This window comes from Corvus cornix, chromosome 1 (assembly GCF_000738735.6).
Source record: "Corvus cornix cornix isolate S_Up_H32 chromosome 1, ASM73873v5, whole genome shotgun sequence".
In the NCBI taxonomy this organism is placed as follows: Eukaryota; Metazoa; Chordata; class Aves; order Passeriformes; family Corvidae; genus Corvus; species Corvus cornix.
Window position 1 is genome coordinate 56,744,743 of NC_046332.1, and position 16,709 is coordinate 56,761,451.

The following is a 16,709-nucleotide window of genomic DNA, read 5'->3' on the forward strand; positions in this document are numbered from 1 at the left end:
TGTCTTCCTAAAATATAAGCCTAAATTTAACAGACAGATTGCAAGTAGCATTTGAATTATCCAGGGTCACTTTATGGCTTCTTCCATCCCAGGAAATAACCTCCCAGCAACAATCTTTGCCAGACCCTAATCATTTTCAGCTCTGCTGGGTCTTGTCTCAGCTTCGAAATGTCTCACTGGCTTTCAGCTGTATTGTCATCTCTCCAGACAATGTCCTCTGTATTATTTGAAAAGAAACAATCCATTTCACTGATTTTTTCACATTTTCATTTTCTCTTAGCTCTAGCCGCCCAAGCATATGCGCTAAAGGAAGAGAACGACAGTCTTCGATGGCAGCTGGATGCTTATAGGAATGAAGTGGAGCTCCTGAAGCAGGAGAAAGGACAGCTCTTTCGAACAGAAGAAAGCCTTACAAAGGACCAGCAGCTGCAGTTCCTACAGCAGACAATGCAAGGCATGCAGCAGGTATTGCTAAGGAAGAAAAGAACAGGTCTTCTATTTTGGGAAAGTGGTACCGTGGGGCTCTGCTGTACTCAAGACTATTATTCATTAAGGTCCTGATTTCTTTTCAGAAAATCATAGGGACTTTAGATGGGGGAAAGGGAGGAGAATTTGGGGATATATTTAGGCACAGTCATTTTAGGAATTCATAAACTGCAAACCCATTGATCATTCAAGAAAACTCCTTATGCATTTGCTAGTTAGGAGCAAATTGCTCTGTTCCTCTCCTCACTTAATCCAACTGGCCCTGGTACTGCACAAAAGTTTAAAAAAATTGTCTAATGTATCATAGTCAATGTTCTGTGGTATCTTCATTTGTATTCATCTGCATCTTTTTTTCTGCTCTTATTTGGAGATGACTGAGACATCTCCAGTATGTCCAGACTACCCTCCGTAATTTGCAAATCAATTATGCTGTTGCGTAATTTGCAACATCAGTGCTATTTCCCGAGCTTTTATCATTTATGCTGACCCATAGATGTAACCTTTTCATTCAGACAGTTTTTAAGTGGTTTAGTGCAGCAGAAAAGCTTTTTCTCTGACACCAGTCAACGAGAAACTGCAATGTGTCCCTGCAGGGGCAAGGGGTGTCAGTTTATCATAATTATTTTGCCTTATTTGTTAGTGTGCTCCTGACACTGTGCTGAGTGAGTCTTGGCAAGCACATCCAGACTGCTCCCACTGCGTTGTCTGACATGTCCACTGACACACGAGCAGCCCTCATCCAGTGTGCATGTGTGTAGCATCTTCCCCATCCAGGCACTTGTGTTCAGCTGGTACGTGACAGAACACAAGGGCAGTGGCTCACCACAGCACTGGGTTGTGCTCCCAGCTGGAGTGGAGCTTCTCAACCTGCCACTGCAGAGGTTAATTTTGCTTCCTTCGTCTGTAGCATTGCACACACTCCTCTGTCACCCCTGGTTATTAGATTACAGAAGGGGACAAGTTATACCCACTTTCAGACTGTACTAAGCTGCTTTTGTATGGCAAAACCCAGGAGATACTCATTTACATATGAGCTGCCTTGTTGGGTTAGGAATTGCATGGTTATCCTGGTACCCTTTGAATCCAGCAAGTCTGCAAATACCTGCTAACACCCAATAACAGAGCACAAGACAACCCTACACACATATTGATATCAACACAAGCCCCTTTAAGCCTGCAGAGTTTTACAAAATCAGGGTGATTTATTGCATAGTGGAATAATTCTGACCAAAATACTTTAAAAATTGAAATAATTCAGAAATAAATTTTTTCCCATGCTTCAGAATTAAGTCACTAATCAGAAATACTTGAGGTTTCTGTATACTTTAGATAAGTTTGAGGTCTGTTCGTGATCTTATCCTTACATAAATGGATACTTAAATATCACTGGTTTTATTAAATTTAACACCATATGTAAAGACTCTGCTATATTTCATCCTGGTGCTAATTCTCCATTAAAATTAGTGAAAAGTAGGCATAAAATTCTACTAAATAAAAATCCTGGAGCCCTAGCACCCAGTTGGCATTATTATAATTTTCTGTCTGGGGTCTGGATGAAGTACAGTAAAGTCTGTAGAATATAAATAGATTTTTATTGAACTTCAAGAAAATGTTAATAATGCAAATCAATAACACAGAGTGACTGACTTATCTCTCTGTTCAGCTGGCCATGGACACTGTAGTCCCTATTCCTCTGAGAGTTTCTGTGTTCGTGACAGTTTTGCAGTGAGTTTCTCAATGTTTCTAGTTTGCCATCTGAGGGTCAGAACCTACGTGCTCCCAATGGGATATAATTAGAGATGGCCCAAGGAGCTGGAGAAAACACTGCAGGTAATCCAGTCTGACAATATGCTGAGGAGAGCAGCAACACAGACGCATGGGAGGTGAAGTTCAGAATATTTGGTGGGAAATTATCAGTCAGTTAAGCAGCTGGATGATGGTTTTGGATTTCAGTAATTAGCCATAGCCATGACATCCTATAACCTTTGTGATTTTCATGCAGTTAATGCATGAATATGTAGAAATAAACCTTTTATTTAGGTAGACTCAGTTTTATCTCAGCTTGGTTTTGTAAATGTTGAGAGATGACAACCTTAGCTGGAATCCATCAGTGTAGCAGGTGCTCAGCATCTATGGAAATCAGTCTCACTATGAAATATTAAATATATATCCAGGACTTGAGTATAAATAATTTAACAAGAAGACCTGTACTCCCTTTTATCCTTTTGTATATATTAAAATTAATTCCAGACAAGGTAAACTGAATGCGACTGAATGCCTGAACCCTTCATATATGTCAGCATAAAAAATCATATTTCTCCTTCTTCTTTTCTCTTCATTCTCCCCCACTTTTCTATAAACTTCTTTTTCTAACTCTGAATACTAGAGAACAAGTGATTTGAGCTGCAACCTAAAAATCAGATTTATCTGAGAAAAATTGGATGCATTTTCAGAATCAAGATTTTTTTTTTTGTAAACATATTTGGTGCCAAACAATAGCAAATAACACAACACCAATGTATTTTAATGTACTTCTACCATCTGGATGGTTTTCAGGATTCCTCCCTGTATTTGCAGGACTGATGAAATGAATGTTTATTTTCTCTTCCATCACTCCCACTGATCCAAAATAGCATCAGGAAAATCACACAGATGTTTGCTTATGAAGTGTGCCTTATGGGCAGTTGTAGCAACCTCCTTATTTGCTGTGTCTAAAAAAAGGAAATCCTTTGGACTAATGACATTGAACTTATGGGGGTTTTAGTCAACTTCCTCCATAAAAGTGTGTCACAGTTTAATTTCATACCCACTGTGAGATCTCAAACAAATGGAAATAATGTCTTGTATCCATGGTAACAAATGAGACACACTTTACCTGATTTTGAGATGGAAATGGAATTAACTTGTCACTGCTGCATAGGTGGTATTGCCTTCAATTTATTTCTATATGAGAACACACATACCAAGAAGATCACTTTTTGAATGGTTCTTTTTCCAGCAGTGTTTGGTACTCTCTAAAAAAGTCTGTGATCACAAGAAAGGATGTTTTAGTTGTAACTATTTTTGCAACACTTCACAGCACAGCTGTAAGAATTTTTTTAATCTTGTCTCTCTGTCTGAAATGTTTTACCAGATACATGGCTATAGGTAATACAGAAAATATCACCTAGTAGTGTTGCTTAATGCTTGAAATTATAAGGCTCAATTTTCAGTGGGTATATAATTTTTCCAAATTTTAACCATTTAGTTTAGCATGTTCCATGTGGAATATCAAGCAGAATTCTTTTGAAAAAAAATCCTCAGCAAAATCTTTCAGCCTTTCCAAGAACAAAGCATGAAAAATATACTTTTATTATGTATTGTCCATCAAATACATTCTTGAAGAAGTGCACTTGCCACCTTTATGCTTTGAAACAAAGGCTCAGAGTTTGACAGTGAGTGTCTATTGAATTAATGATGTGGTTTCCAGATCCTTTATACAATCTGTCTGAAACTGACAGTGTTAGCAAGCCTTTGAAAATATGTCAGTTTGCCACACAGGAGATGACACTCATTACCATGTGTTCTGGTAAATTTTAGATTTTTGCTGGTCATCCAGGATTGTTCATGAACCACTTCCATAGCACAGCCATGAGTGCAATATTTTAAGCTTCAAGTTGTCCTAAGTCCACAGAGCACATCTCCTTTAGCATGACTCTAATTTAACAAGTTAGCTCTACCTTTTTTGTCAGGCTTAACTGGCCAAGGTATGGGGCCATGCTTGTACAGCTGTGCTGATTCCTGAACTGATACATTCGCCAATAGGCTAGTAATTCTGCATGGTGCTCCACTGCATCATGTAAATGTAGGATAATGTTCTTTCCTCTCATAACTCCCTGAACATGATGGGCTGAATTTAGCTCCTGCAGGCAGGGGTGTCATCCACAAATCCCCATTTAAATCATGCTTCCATCTATGTTGTGTCCACTAAATGTATACAAGTGCCTACAGTTCTGCTATTGTACATTCTGGGGTGTGTCTTAGACACTTAAGAGGCACCTCATTGTCCCCCTTCCCTAAGGGGCCTGATTCACCAGCTGGGCTTGGGATCATGCTCCTAACACACAGTGGCAGCACAGGCTCCCCTTTGCTGGCGGTGGTGCATTAAAGCCCACCCATGGGGTTATTGCAGCAGCAGGGGATGCACCGCAGTGCCTCTCTTAAAATTAGTGCTCGAGCTGGAAAGCAAGAACAAAGGGAACAGTCATGTGTGAAGGGTGTAGGGCTGGCATGAAGGCTGACACACTGCTGTGAGTGCCACCAACTCAGCTCGGGGTGTCTCAGCACGAGACAGCAGGCCCTGCTGATGGCCCACATGGGTGTCACTCTGATGCAGTATGATGGAAGCCCACTTTTGTCCTCTTTTCTCTTTCTCCCCAGACAATACCAGTTTAATGTGAATTGCAATGCAGATTGTGAACATTCAGAAGCCAGGAGCTGCCAGAACCACTGCCTGTGCATTTTGCATTTTATACCTCAGAGACCCTTCCCCATTTGGTGCTGCAGGCAGAGAGTACACAGTTAATCATCACCTGTTCAATACCTTCCTGTCCTTGCTGTTCAATATGCAGCTCAAGGTCTTTCTGCAAAGGCCACATTGCTCCTGACATTTCCTGCCTACTGAGGACTATCTTTTGCAGTTTACTAATAATTTAACATGTAAAATAAATAGCACATGCATCTGAGACTGATACACTTTTTTTAAAGGGCTCTGATAAATGCCAGATGAGTAGCAATCATAAAATCACAGAATCAGGTTGCAAAGGATCTTTAAGATCATCAAATCCAACAATTAACCCAGTACTGCCCAGTCCACCTCTAAGCCATGTCCCTAAGTACCACATCTACACATCTTTTAAATACCTCCAGGGATGGTGACTCCACCACTTCCCTGGACAGCCTGTTCCAAGGCTTGACAACCCTTTTGGTGGAGAAATTTTGCCTAATATCCAGCCTAAACCTCACTTAGGGCTTTCAGTGTTCATGCAGGGTAGGACAGCTTTGTCTGTGATATGCCTCACTTTTGTGGTTGGGAGGGTAAGAATTGCTCTTGGAATGCTTTGCAATTCATTGCTCCCTCAAAGGAGGGTGGTCAGGGTACATATTTAGTGATGTGGGGAGCACACATTTTCCACAGTACCATCACTGGGAGACAGATTACGACCCTTTTGTCTAATTGAGGTGTCACAAGAGGCATCTATCAGCTTTTACAGCAAGATCATGTACCACTAAAATATAGTAACCCTCCTGAGTAGAAAATCCAAATGTAACTAGTGTTGGCCTCACTATGCTGCCTTTGAAATTAATTGGATTTCTACCATTCCCAGCCATTGGAGCAGAGCCAATCCATTTTCAGATGGAGCTAGCAGAACTTTTTTTCTACAAGCAAAGATGGCACCACTCAGGTCTTTCCTTCCCTTTTTTTCTTACCTTTTTCTCATACAAGTAGTAGAACTGACTATTGCCATGTTCCACACTCTTTCAGTGGGAGCAGGGACAAAAAGAACATTTCTGTGCAGGAAGTTGCAACAGACAGTAAGGTAGGGCATCGTGAGGCTTTTTTTCCTCGTCAATCTTTTAACCAATCTAACACCTATTAACTTCCAACACCTATTAACTTCCAATAAGCCTCAGCTGGCATTGAGGTCTGCAGGTCTCAGATCCTTTACATGTGTTGTTAATTGTCACAGCCATTCCTTTCTGTCACATACAAACGTTCTGAAATGTCAGAAGCCACAGACAGAGGTGCTGGTGGCTGAAAATTGCTGAATCCGGTGCTGCGTGAATGCCATGGCCATTATAACAATGATATACCTTTAAATATACAGGTTCTAGTAGCAGTTTAGTGCTGAAATTAGGATCATTGTTGAATAGATAGAGCATGTTACGGCTATATTTATTAATACAGCCTAGGTGCAAAGGAGATTTGTAGCCTTTTTTTATTCCATCTACCTCTTGCTCACCAAACATCTATTCAGCATACAACCCAACCAATGTACTTATGCACAACTATAAACTGATTCTTCTCCAAAGCAGCATTAAAGAAGAGTAAATATAAGAGATAAAAAAAAAAAAAAAATCCCTTTTATGTGCATTTTACCTGGTAAATAAACAGGCCAGAATAATTACATTGGAAATGTTCTTAATTGCTACTCTTGTAGTATGAATTGCAGTTAGATCTTTCTTTTTACCTGTAAAAGTGGCACTGGAGTAGTAATGGCACTATTGATAATCTTAAGGGGAATGGATACAAGTGAAGTGTGAGGGACTGGACCCGACATCCAGATGTTCACTTCCAGGCCTGTCCCTTCTCTCACCCAGTGGCTGATATTTGAAAACTGTTTAAGAAATATGTGATCTTCCAGGAGAGAGAGAAATGTTCCCATAAGTGTTATTTTTGTTCTTTTGTGCTTTTCAGGGCTCTGTACAGTCCAATCCATGTCTAAACTTCCAGAAAACACTTACTCTTTCTGATTATATTAAAAAAATAAAAGGAGCAGCTGGCAATTAAGTGCTATTTATTTACCAGCTCTCAGACAAGCCAAATGGGTTCTCTTCTCTGTTTAACAACCTTTCTTTATTGAAAGTAGTGTTTGATTTCCCACTTCTGCAACCACCACTTCAATAATATTAGGGGAGTGTAAATAAGGGCCCACAAATACTTTAAGCACCATATTCCCGACAGCTTTTCTAGTGGTAAGATGAAGGCAAGTAGCATCTTTTTGCCTGCTAATGCTGGCAAAGCTAGACTGAGATTGGCAGCAAGAATAAACCCTTCATAGAGAAATAATTGGGTGCACACATTTTATTTAAAATATGAAATAAATCAACTAATATCTTCATTAACATGCTTGTGTAGTCTAGTGGTGGTGAAGGACAAATCTTACAAGTTTTACAGTCCAGTGATCTTAAATGAATTTTTTAAAAGGTCCTAAATACTAGCATGGGCTTGCTGATTAGAATTTCCAGATGTGTTTGATGCTATCAGTGCTAGGAACTCTGTTTCCATTACTAGGAATTGTGTTTCAGTGGGAATTACACTGGGTAAATAGATTCTCTTCCATAATATTGTTCTAATTAATTTTTTATTACCCACCAAAATAAATAAAATATTTTTTTCTTGAATAGGAAGTCAAAATGTAAAAGATCTGGTTTGGTTTGATTTGTTGAGGAAGGGCATGCTGTATCATGCTCATTTTCGGTCCCATGGAAGAAGAGATGGGACGACACTGCTCAAGTGCCTTTAACTGGTGAGGAGTTACCCACAATGGACAGTACGGGTGAAAGGCTGGAGAAGATGAAGAGGTTGTGACTAGATGATCATGTCTTCTTTTGACTGTGCATCATTCAAGGTGCCAACTTGTTGCCTTGTAGGACAGATACGAGGGCAGAGGGACCATGACGCTCATTTGGGATCAGCCCGCTTTCTTTCATCAGGATCAGGATCCACTCGCCTGCTGTCAGTAAAGTCGAGGGCTTTGTAATATTCCAATCACCTCATTTAGCAAAGGTAGGAGGGAGCTTTATTGATGAGGTGCAATGGGCTTTGCTCAGGCTCCTCCCCTTCACAGGCCTTGTGTAATTTGCTGTGAAACCCAGATCCCAGAGAGGGATCCCTGATGCTATAGTGCTAAGTGTTTTATTTGTAAATTTAAAGATTCTGAGAGGATTCTGTAAGGTTCCTAAGGACTTGGTCTTGTCTTCATTTGCTGCAAAATTCTGTACCTGACTGAAGAAAACATGTCTTTCTTGACAAGTAAGAGGTATACTTGAAAATTACTTGGCAGAGGAAAGCTGTAGACTGTCTCTTAAACCATTCATTGCACCACCCACGTTCTCCTTTGCTGCCCAACCCTTAACACTGCCTCTTGTAGCTGGTGTGGCTGAATTGCTAAGCCTTGTAGAAACAAAAGAAATTGACAGCTAATTCTCTGATATCTATTGGCTACTCTCTGGAGTCCTAGAAGAACTGAAGTCAGAAGGTATACCTGAAGGTCATGTACATCTCTGCTCAAAACAGGGCAGTCTCTGGAGTTGTCTCAGTTTTGTTCAGGACCTTGTCCAGCTATGGTCTCAGTACCCCCAAGGATGGCGAGTCCACAGCTTCTCTGAGCCCTTGTTCAAGAGGTTGGCCACCCTCACTGTGGAATATTTTCCTTATGTATAATAAAAATGATTCTTGCTGAATATGTGTCTATTTTTCCTCAACCCTTACTCAAGAAAAGCCTGACTCCACCTCCTCTGTAACCTCCCCTTGGTAGTTTCAGTGTGTCTGTGTCCATCTGCCTGTTTTTTCTTCTGGTTTATTTCTTAGGATACAGGCCTGCCTGCACCTCCTCTGGGCACTGTAGAGCTGTAGGACCTCTGTAGTCAGTCTAATAGCAGGGGAAAGGAAGAATGGCAAACCCCTCCCTAAGGCGGTAGCTGGACAGATTTGTTCTTTAGTGCCACCACATGCATTCACGCATCAGGTGTGTGTCCAGCTCCCCGGACCCCTCTGTGGTGGTTAACCTGTGGAGCAAACATATTCAGCATGGTCTTTGCCTCTGGCCAAAAAGCCAGGAAAACTCACTTTGCAGGTGAATGCTCATCAAGCAGGAGCTGGGCTGTTCATCCACGTGCAGCTCTTCACCAGCCCTCTTTCATCATTGCAAACCCCATGATCCATCCAAGTAATGCCATCCATACAGCCAGGGACACAGCAAGTCCCAGAGAGCTGGCACGGATGAGAAGCATTGCATGATTACACTGTGTTTCTCTTTAATCCCTTAAAAAACCCAAACCCACAATCATACTCTTTATTTTAAGAATGCCTTGCTGCAACATGGCTAACTTCCTTGAGGGCTCATTTCTAAAGCTTCTTTGACTTGTCTTTCACATTCTCCTGTTTCCTTGGTGATTTGTCAGGCCTCATCAGCGTCTTGTTACTAATGCATATTTGCTCAGCTGGGAAGTCACTTTCTCATTATTCAAGCCTGCCATGTGCTGGCCATTTGTGATATGAAATCTTGTCTGTCTTGCAAGAAGAGAAAGACACTCTTCCAGACAGTCCATGGGAGTACTGGGAGAGGGATTTGTATTTTTATTTTGCAAATGCTTGATTTCACTTTAATTCATTATTTCTTTTCCTCCTACCTAAGGAAGGTTCTGAAAGGAAACATTTACCATCCTTCCTCTCTGTATTTGTGAACAGCTTTTAAGAATTTTGAAATATTCATTTCCTTGAAATTTTTGTCATTTTCCATTTGACAAACTCTTAACTTCTTTTTCTTTATATAAAATAAAGTTAGAAAAGATGGAACAAGGTTTTACTTGGGGAAAAAAGTGCACTAAAACATCAGAAACTGCTATCATAAGTGAGTGCTTTAATTTTTAGGTGAACTCTGCAGTCATTTAAATGCCTGTGTTTTCATACTTTTCAGATCTCTGATTCTAGTGTTGTAGTTTAGGGGAAAGGACCTCACTTTCGCACAAGTGAGAACCGCTTCCCAGGTTTACTGGTTTACATGTCTGCCTTGGTTTCATTGGGATTGAAAAAAGTAGCCTTGGTTGGCATACAGCCTGCCTATTTGAGACACATAAGTTTCACTCTCTTTTTAGGCACTTGATGAATCCATTTTTCCTGTATAGGGATATATTTCCTATAGGTAGTGAGTGGAGAGTAATATGAATATGTTTCTCCTACACTTTATATGGGCAGGAGAATTCAGTTTGCCTGAGTTCACTGGGTGTTGAAGATGACCATTCAACTGAGTTGGCTCAGTTAAACTGTGTAAGAGCATCCATCTTTGGCTGATACACTGATTTCAGAGACATTTGCTGCAGATCATTTCTGGACACTGCAGCTACGCCACAAATGGGAGAGTTTGTGCTTCCTTCCTCTGCCTGAACAGGCTGGGTTGGCTGAAGTTGCCTGCACAACCTATGATCGACGTCAGCACTCCCCCCCCAGAGGTGTTCTTTTGTCTGCTCCTCTTTACTGACCTTTCTTTAAGGTCTTTGTAACCTTTTCATACTTCATTTCAAGCAACTGTAGAGAAAATCATAAACAAAATAGCAGGGGCAGGACCATTCAGCAGTATATCTGCTAAACTTGTGGCAAATGCTGGTTTTCCTTTTTCATTATTCTGTCAGCCTTACAACATCCTAAGTACAGCCTCAGGCTCTGCGGTCGCTTCTGATCTGCCTCCCTTTTCTTTGCATGCAAAGTTGATGCTTCATGCTGGAAATCATGCTTTCCTTATGGGATCCTTGTCTGTCCTACTAGGCTTGGGGTGCAACTACATTTCTAGGTATGTCCATAATTTATATTCAAATGCATGTTGCCTTTTGGGGAGCAATGAAGAACTGTGGGCAGGGAGGAGGAGAGGAAAGAGAAGGAGTATTTCATAGCTGCAGAGTGCTACACAACAGCAAGCTATTACTTTCCCTTTAGGACTTCTCATATATTCCAAGGCAGTGTGTGCTGTTCAGTTGTTAGCATTCTTGGCCACACTGGCACTGCATTGTACACAGCCTGAGTAATTCAGCTGGCTTCAATAATTCCATCTATATTTAATGTTTCAGAAGCTGCAAAGATTGGTTTAAGATGGTAATTTTCTGTCTGTGCTTTTGAGATCTATGCAATATGGGTGGTACTGAACTGTCTGTGGCAGGCATTCAGCATTGGAGGTGGGAATGTGTGAAAAAAAATCAAAATAAAACACACACCCTCTTCCGCCCCACATAATGAAATTAGCTACCCACTTATTATGTACAGGGAGGATTTGGTCCTCATGAACGAAGGAAGCTTAGCACAGGATAGTCATATCCTACCGTTTCTACACAGAGCAGTTCCAGAGTTACCACTGGGAGGTATGTCTTGTGTTTTTTGCAGGGGTCTAAAATGCACTGATTGATCTCTGGACAGACAACCAGGAGGTTAATTCTTTTTGCTTTCCCATCTCCTCTCTGGAAATACCAGTAAGAGGATATTAGTAATGTCTACAAGTCTGATCTGGTCCTACTACAGAGCTACATTTCATAGTGTCAAGCTGACAGCCATGGTGACAAACACTTTTGGTTGCACATAGACCAGCTGAGCTTCCAGACTGCTACTGGTGGAGCTCTACAGGTGTCTCTCTTCAGGATCATCAGATATGTGATGAGCTCTGTGATGTGCTTTTCTGCTTCCTGACACTTGGATTCTGGTTCAGGGAAAAGACACTGGCATAACATGCAGGGCACTCTCACAGACCCAAAGAATTGCACACAGAAATAAGAGCCAGGTATTTCCTGGCTGTTCAGCCATGAAATCAGTCCTTTGCCTGATGAAACTGGGGAACTGCTGTCTGAATGTCATGGCTGTGTCACAAAGCTGGGGACATCAGGGCTTAAAGGCAACGGCCAGAGATGTGAGACAAGATTGAAAGAACATACACTTGTATAGCTGTGGTGACCACAGGTGTGGTAGGTGGGTTTCCTACACAGGGAGACTCTGGCAGAAAGCCTGTGTGAGATGGCAAAGTAGGTGGAACAGTATCAGACAGCATAATCATTAAAACCAAGAATATTTTTTTATTTTGATTGACTGTGGTATATGCTTGCAAAAAATTTGAAGGGCAGAAGAAATATCTATAGGATCAATTTTTAATAAGCACATATATGTATGAAAAATAAAGTAATTCTGAATAATTAATACCTTCATCTTGGCATCATTCATTATAATCTTTATGGAAAGGCTGTCTGTTTATAAGCAGGCATGAAAGCAGTCCCTGTTATGAAATTGTCTCATCCCTGCCAGTGTAAGATCCTCTTCCCATTTGCTTTTAACTTTGCCAAACATCACGTGTTTGTGCTGAAATTTTTCAGGCTGTTCATCTGTCTTCGGCTGATATTATTTTCAGTCACATTTATTTCTTCATTTTCCAAAATAAGACTAAAAGAGAAAAATATGCTGTTTGGCAGGTATAACTCCTTACAACTTCTTGGTGCCAGCATCAACTGCTCAGGAAAAAGAAATATCCAAACTTGACCTATGCAAAATTAGCAGGTTCTGCAGCTTTTAGAGATAAATATGAGGGAGAGAAAAAGAAACTTAAACCCCCAAGGGATGGCCCCAAATTTTAAATAAGTTTGACATCTTTGGGGATTGAACGGGAAGGTCCCGGTCCTGTGAATGAAAAACCTTATGCATGACTGGGAACAGGATACCTCAGTTACAATTACTCTGCTTTCCACCCCTGTGAAAATAGGACGCACTTACTGTCTTTGGAGCCTATGCACACACAGTAAACCTTCAGAAGTTGACAGTTTAACCACTAAGACTGCTAGAAGGTTTTATCTCATATCAAGCACTTTGTAGCTCATACTCCAATGAGAATGCACACTCTTTTACCCCAGGGAAACTGAGAATGTTGGATACTTTCCTGGGATTCCTGTTCCTTGCTGGTCCAGAGCCAAGTACAAAGATTCAGAGCATCACATCTCTCTCTCTCTCTTTCATGCTCTTACTGTCTTCCACACCAATTCCTCCCATGCTTGGACAGTTTTGGGAAAATAGCCTTAAACACAAAACCGGAAAAGTCAGGATCAAAGGAAGAGGTATATAATTAGACTAAATCACAGTGGGAGATCACAGTGGGAGATGTGAAAATAAAACAGTGGAAATTTGTGAGCTGATCCACAGTACGTAAAACATGGCCATGGAAGAACCATGGGGAGGGGGTGGGTGGGATGAAGAAGGAAGTTTTAGTTCAGTTGTGTAAACAAGTTCAAACCTTGGTTTCTTCTTTGCAACAGTCATTCAGCAGTGAAAGGTTATTCAGGGGCAAGATGAACTGAAAACTCACTTGGGATCTTCTCAATGTGAGTTGTTCAGAAAGACGGCCTGTAGGGTTTCTCCCAGAAGCTCAAGTAAAATTTTCTCAGCCAGGATGAAGGTGAAGTCTGGCCACACGCTGAGATATAACTGCTCTGAGAAGACTCTGAAATAGGGGCAAAGACTCCATTCTTATAATGTGTTCAGGTGTGTGAGGTCAAACAGGTTGCAGCTGCAAAAGAGAGCTATTAGGTGACACATCTGCTTATCAAACCTCAGGTGTTTCAGCTAGTGACCCTTGAGAGGACTTATGGTATCTTTCTGGTGTCTTGTGTTCTCTGCTTCTCTTCTGAGAACTGGAGTTCATTCTTTCTAAATTGCAGACATCAGCTAGAAGTATCCTAGGTGAAACGTAAAGGTATGTTATAACGAGTTTGCATGGGATGACTAAATGGTCCCTTTTGCATGGGGACCTGCATGGCTATCAGTGTGTGACCTGTGGCAGAGTACATAAATCCAGTGTCTTCTGAAAAAGTAGGAGGTAGTACCCAACAGGCAAGATGAACACACACCTGTTTGAGAAATGCAGAAGCAGAGCTTCCCACACAAAAGTTGGTTAGGTATGAGCCTCAGTGGAAGAGACCTAGTTATTTCAGGGAAAAATCTTGAGATGTGAAATGCTCTTGTGCTGTGGTAGAGTGAAAACACATACCAGAATGTCTCTTGAAGGCTCCCAGGGAGCAGTCCAGGCAGCATGATCCATCAAAAAGCTAACCAACCCCGCTGGACTGTAGAGTGTGTGAGATATAATCAGACATATACCCACGTGTATTTTTACTTCAGTGGCTGAATTAATCCATCATACTGATGTTCACTTACAACAGAAATATACTACCAGTAACTCCACCAGTCCTTGAAATGTCATGTATTTCCAAGAAACTCTGAAAACAATGCTGACACCATGTCCTTTGATGCCTGGGACTTCCAGTGCAGTGGAAGAAGGCCAAGACTTTTTCTAGGTTTGGTATCTGTAACTTACCAAGATGCTGAACACCTGCAACATCAATTTGAGTCAGCCACCAGCCCTAAGCACAACCATAAACTAAGCTTTAGATGTAGGTACATGGTTAGATCAGTAATGCATGTTAGTAAAGCAATTAGTAGTTCAATTAGTCCTTTAAATGGAGTGTGATTACAAGCAATATGTTGCCCCAGAAAATCATAGTTTCCTCTCTTGTTCACTAAGAGAAAACACATAAACTCTTCTCTTAACCTGTTTGTCTGCTGTTGCCCTTCATCAGTGTCTAACATTGTTCACATCAATACAGAAATATATAACTATTTCAGAATTAATTAAATCTACTGACCTGCTCTTGACAGTCACAATAAATCTATGCAGAAACTAAAGCTAGCCAAGACCATGGGACATGGGCTTTCAAATATGCTCCTTCATCCCAGAATTCTCTCCATAAAAATAGATTTTGGTCATAGCCTTTTGTTTTGACAGTAGATCAGCAGTCTTCCTGGCTGATATATTGATTGTAGGGCATCAGTCTTCCTGATCTAATAAAATATCACAGCACAAGACAAAAAAAAAAGGAAAGCTTTTGTCTTCTTGGCAAGCCAGTCTGAAAGCTTTCCAGAATATTGCTTTGCATAGAATGAAAATGGCTGTGGGCCAATGACTAATTACATTAACGGGCTGTGCTTTTAAATTATTTATGTACCATAGTGTTTACCCCAGTATTATTAAAACCACCACATATACTTCTACAAATAAGATTTTGGTTCAGATGAATGTGACAGTCACTCTGTGGGTGATATACTGTGCCAGGAGTTTCTACTTTAATGTAAAAAATAGCTTAATGCACATTAACAGATGCATTACTTGTGGAGCACTGCTGCAGAAGGAGATGCAGATGAAAATAATTTACCTCTGGTCCATTTAGACACAGCAGATTATGCAACAATAATAAATGTAGGAGCAGACTGAAAAACATTGTTTGAAATGAGGATTTGTCAAACTGGGGATTTTAAACTGCTTTGAATCCAGACAATGCTAACCAGAAACTTCTTTTCTTTCTGCAGCAATTGCTGAGCATACAGGAAGAATTAAATAACAAAAAATCTGAACTGGAGCAAGCAAAGGAAGAGCAAACGCATACACAAGCAATGCTTAAAGTCCTGCAGGAACAGGTGAGTGATTTTGGCAGGAGAAAAATGCTGGTTTAGGCATGCTAAGGGGAAAGAAGGTGAAACCATTAGCTCTGAAAGTCTCATGGCCTCACCTCCAAAATCAGTAAGAGTCTGACCACAGAATATGCTGTGAGCAAGACATAACCTTATGTGGCCTGTCTGTCTGCTCTGATTAGGCTAACAGAGTTTGAGAAAACAGAGTGAAAATGGACCCTTTCTTTATGCTATCCAATATTGGATTTCATGTCTTGAGTAACATTTCCTCTCACATACTGTACATAGATATAAGGGATAAGTGGTTTTGCCCTGAATTTGAAAAAAATTTGGGGGAATTAAATATACCCGAACCAAAACAGCTCTTCCTTTTAAGATTAGTATTGAAAAAACCATTTTGGCATCTCCTGTGTAATTCAAGCAGGTATGAGGTATAAAAACCTTATAGTGGCATTATCATAATGATCATTGCACTTATTTAAGCAGTGAGAAGAAAATCTCTGTAAATGTGATTATCCCACCTTCTTTGATACTAAGGTGTACTATGACACAGAGAAGTATATTTGATAGTATTGTTTTATAAGGATGGTAAGATGGATAGTTACACAGCAAAAAGCAAGTCTGGTCCTAAAGCTGTAAATCTAGAGAAAAAAGAGTGCATTGTGTGCAAGCACAGTGTGCACAAATACATGTTGTCTGTATAGACCACGGGGCTTGGTCATACTGAAATTGAAAATCCCCACTTGTGCTGCACAGGCACAATCCTTGATTTGAGACCTTATTTTAACTCTTTCTATATAAACTTTCAGCTAAAATATTTGATGGCTTGGTTAAGTATCTGCAGTTTAAGGTCTGTGGGATATGAATTGCTTAGGTGGCAGAGATTCAAAATACTGATGGTTCTTATTTTCAAGATTTTTCATCATGTATGTCTGAATATGTCTGCAGACAGATGTATACATTTAATATACACATTAGGAAAAGTAAATTATGTTTATTTCAGATTTTTTTAATGTTCATTATGAAAGCTGGGACATTGTTCCACATTTAACATTTATCTTTGAACATATCTGATGACAAATATATTCTACAAACTAGTAATTTAGATTCTGGAAGCTTTTACATTCAGATACATATTCTTAGCACTTATGGTCACAGAGATAACCTATAAAAAAGCTGAGGCAAGACTGTAACA

General features: G+C 40.4%; 1 protein-coding gene across 11 annotated transcripts in view; it reads left to right on the plus strand.

Moving 5' to 3' along the window:
- ENOX1 (ecto-NOX disulfide-thiol exchanger 1) overlaps positions 1 to 16,709 on the plus strand; it is a 359,555-nt gene that overhangs the window by 315,672 nt on the left and 27,174 nt on the right. For all 11 annotated transcript variants that reach the window (XM_039567955.1, XM_039567962.1, XM_039567926.1 and 8 more), the window contains 2 exons: positions 281 to 465; positions 15,413 to 15,520. In XM_039567955.1, coding sequence (XP_039423889.1) covers positions 281 to 465; positions 15,413 to 15,520 — 293 coding nt within the window. The remainder of the gene's footprint in view (positions 1 to 280; positions 466 to 15,412; positions 15,521 to 16,709) is intronic.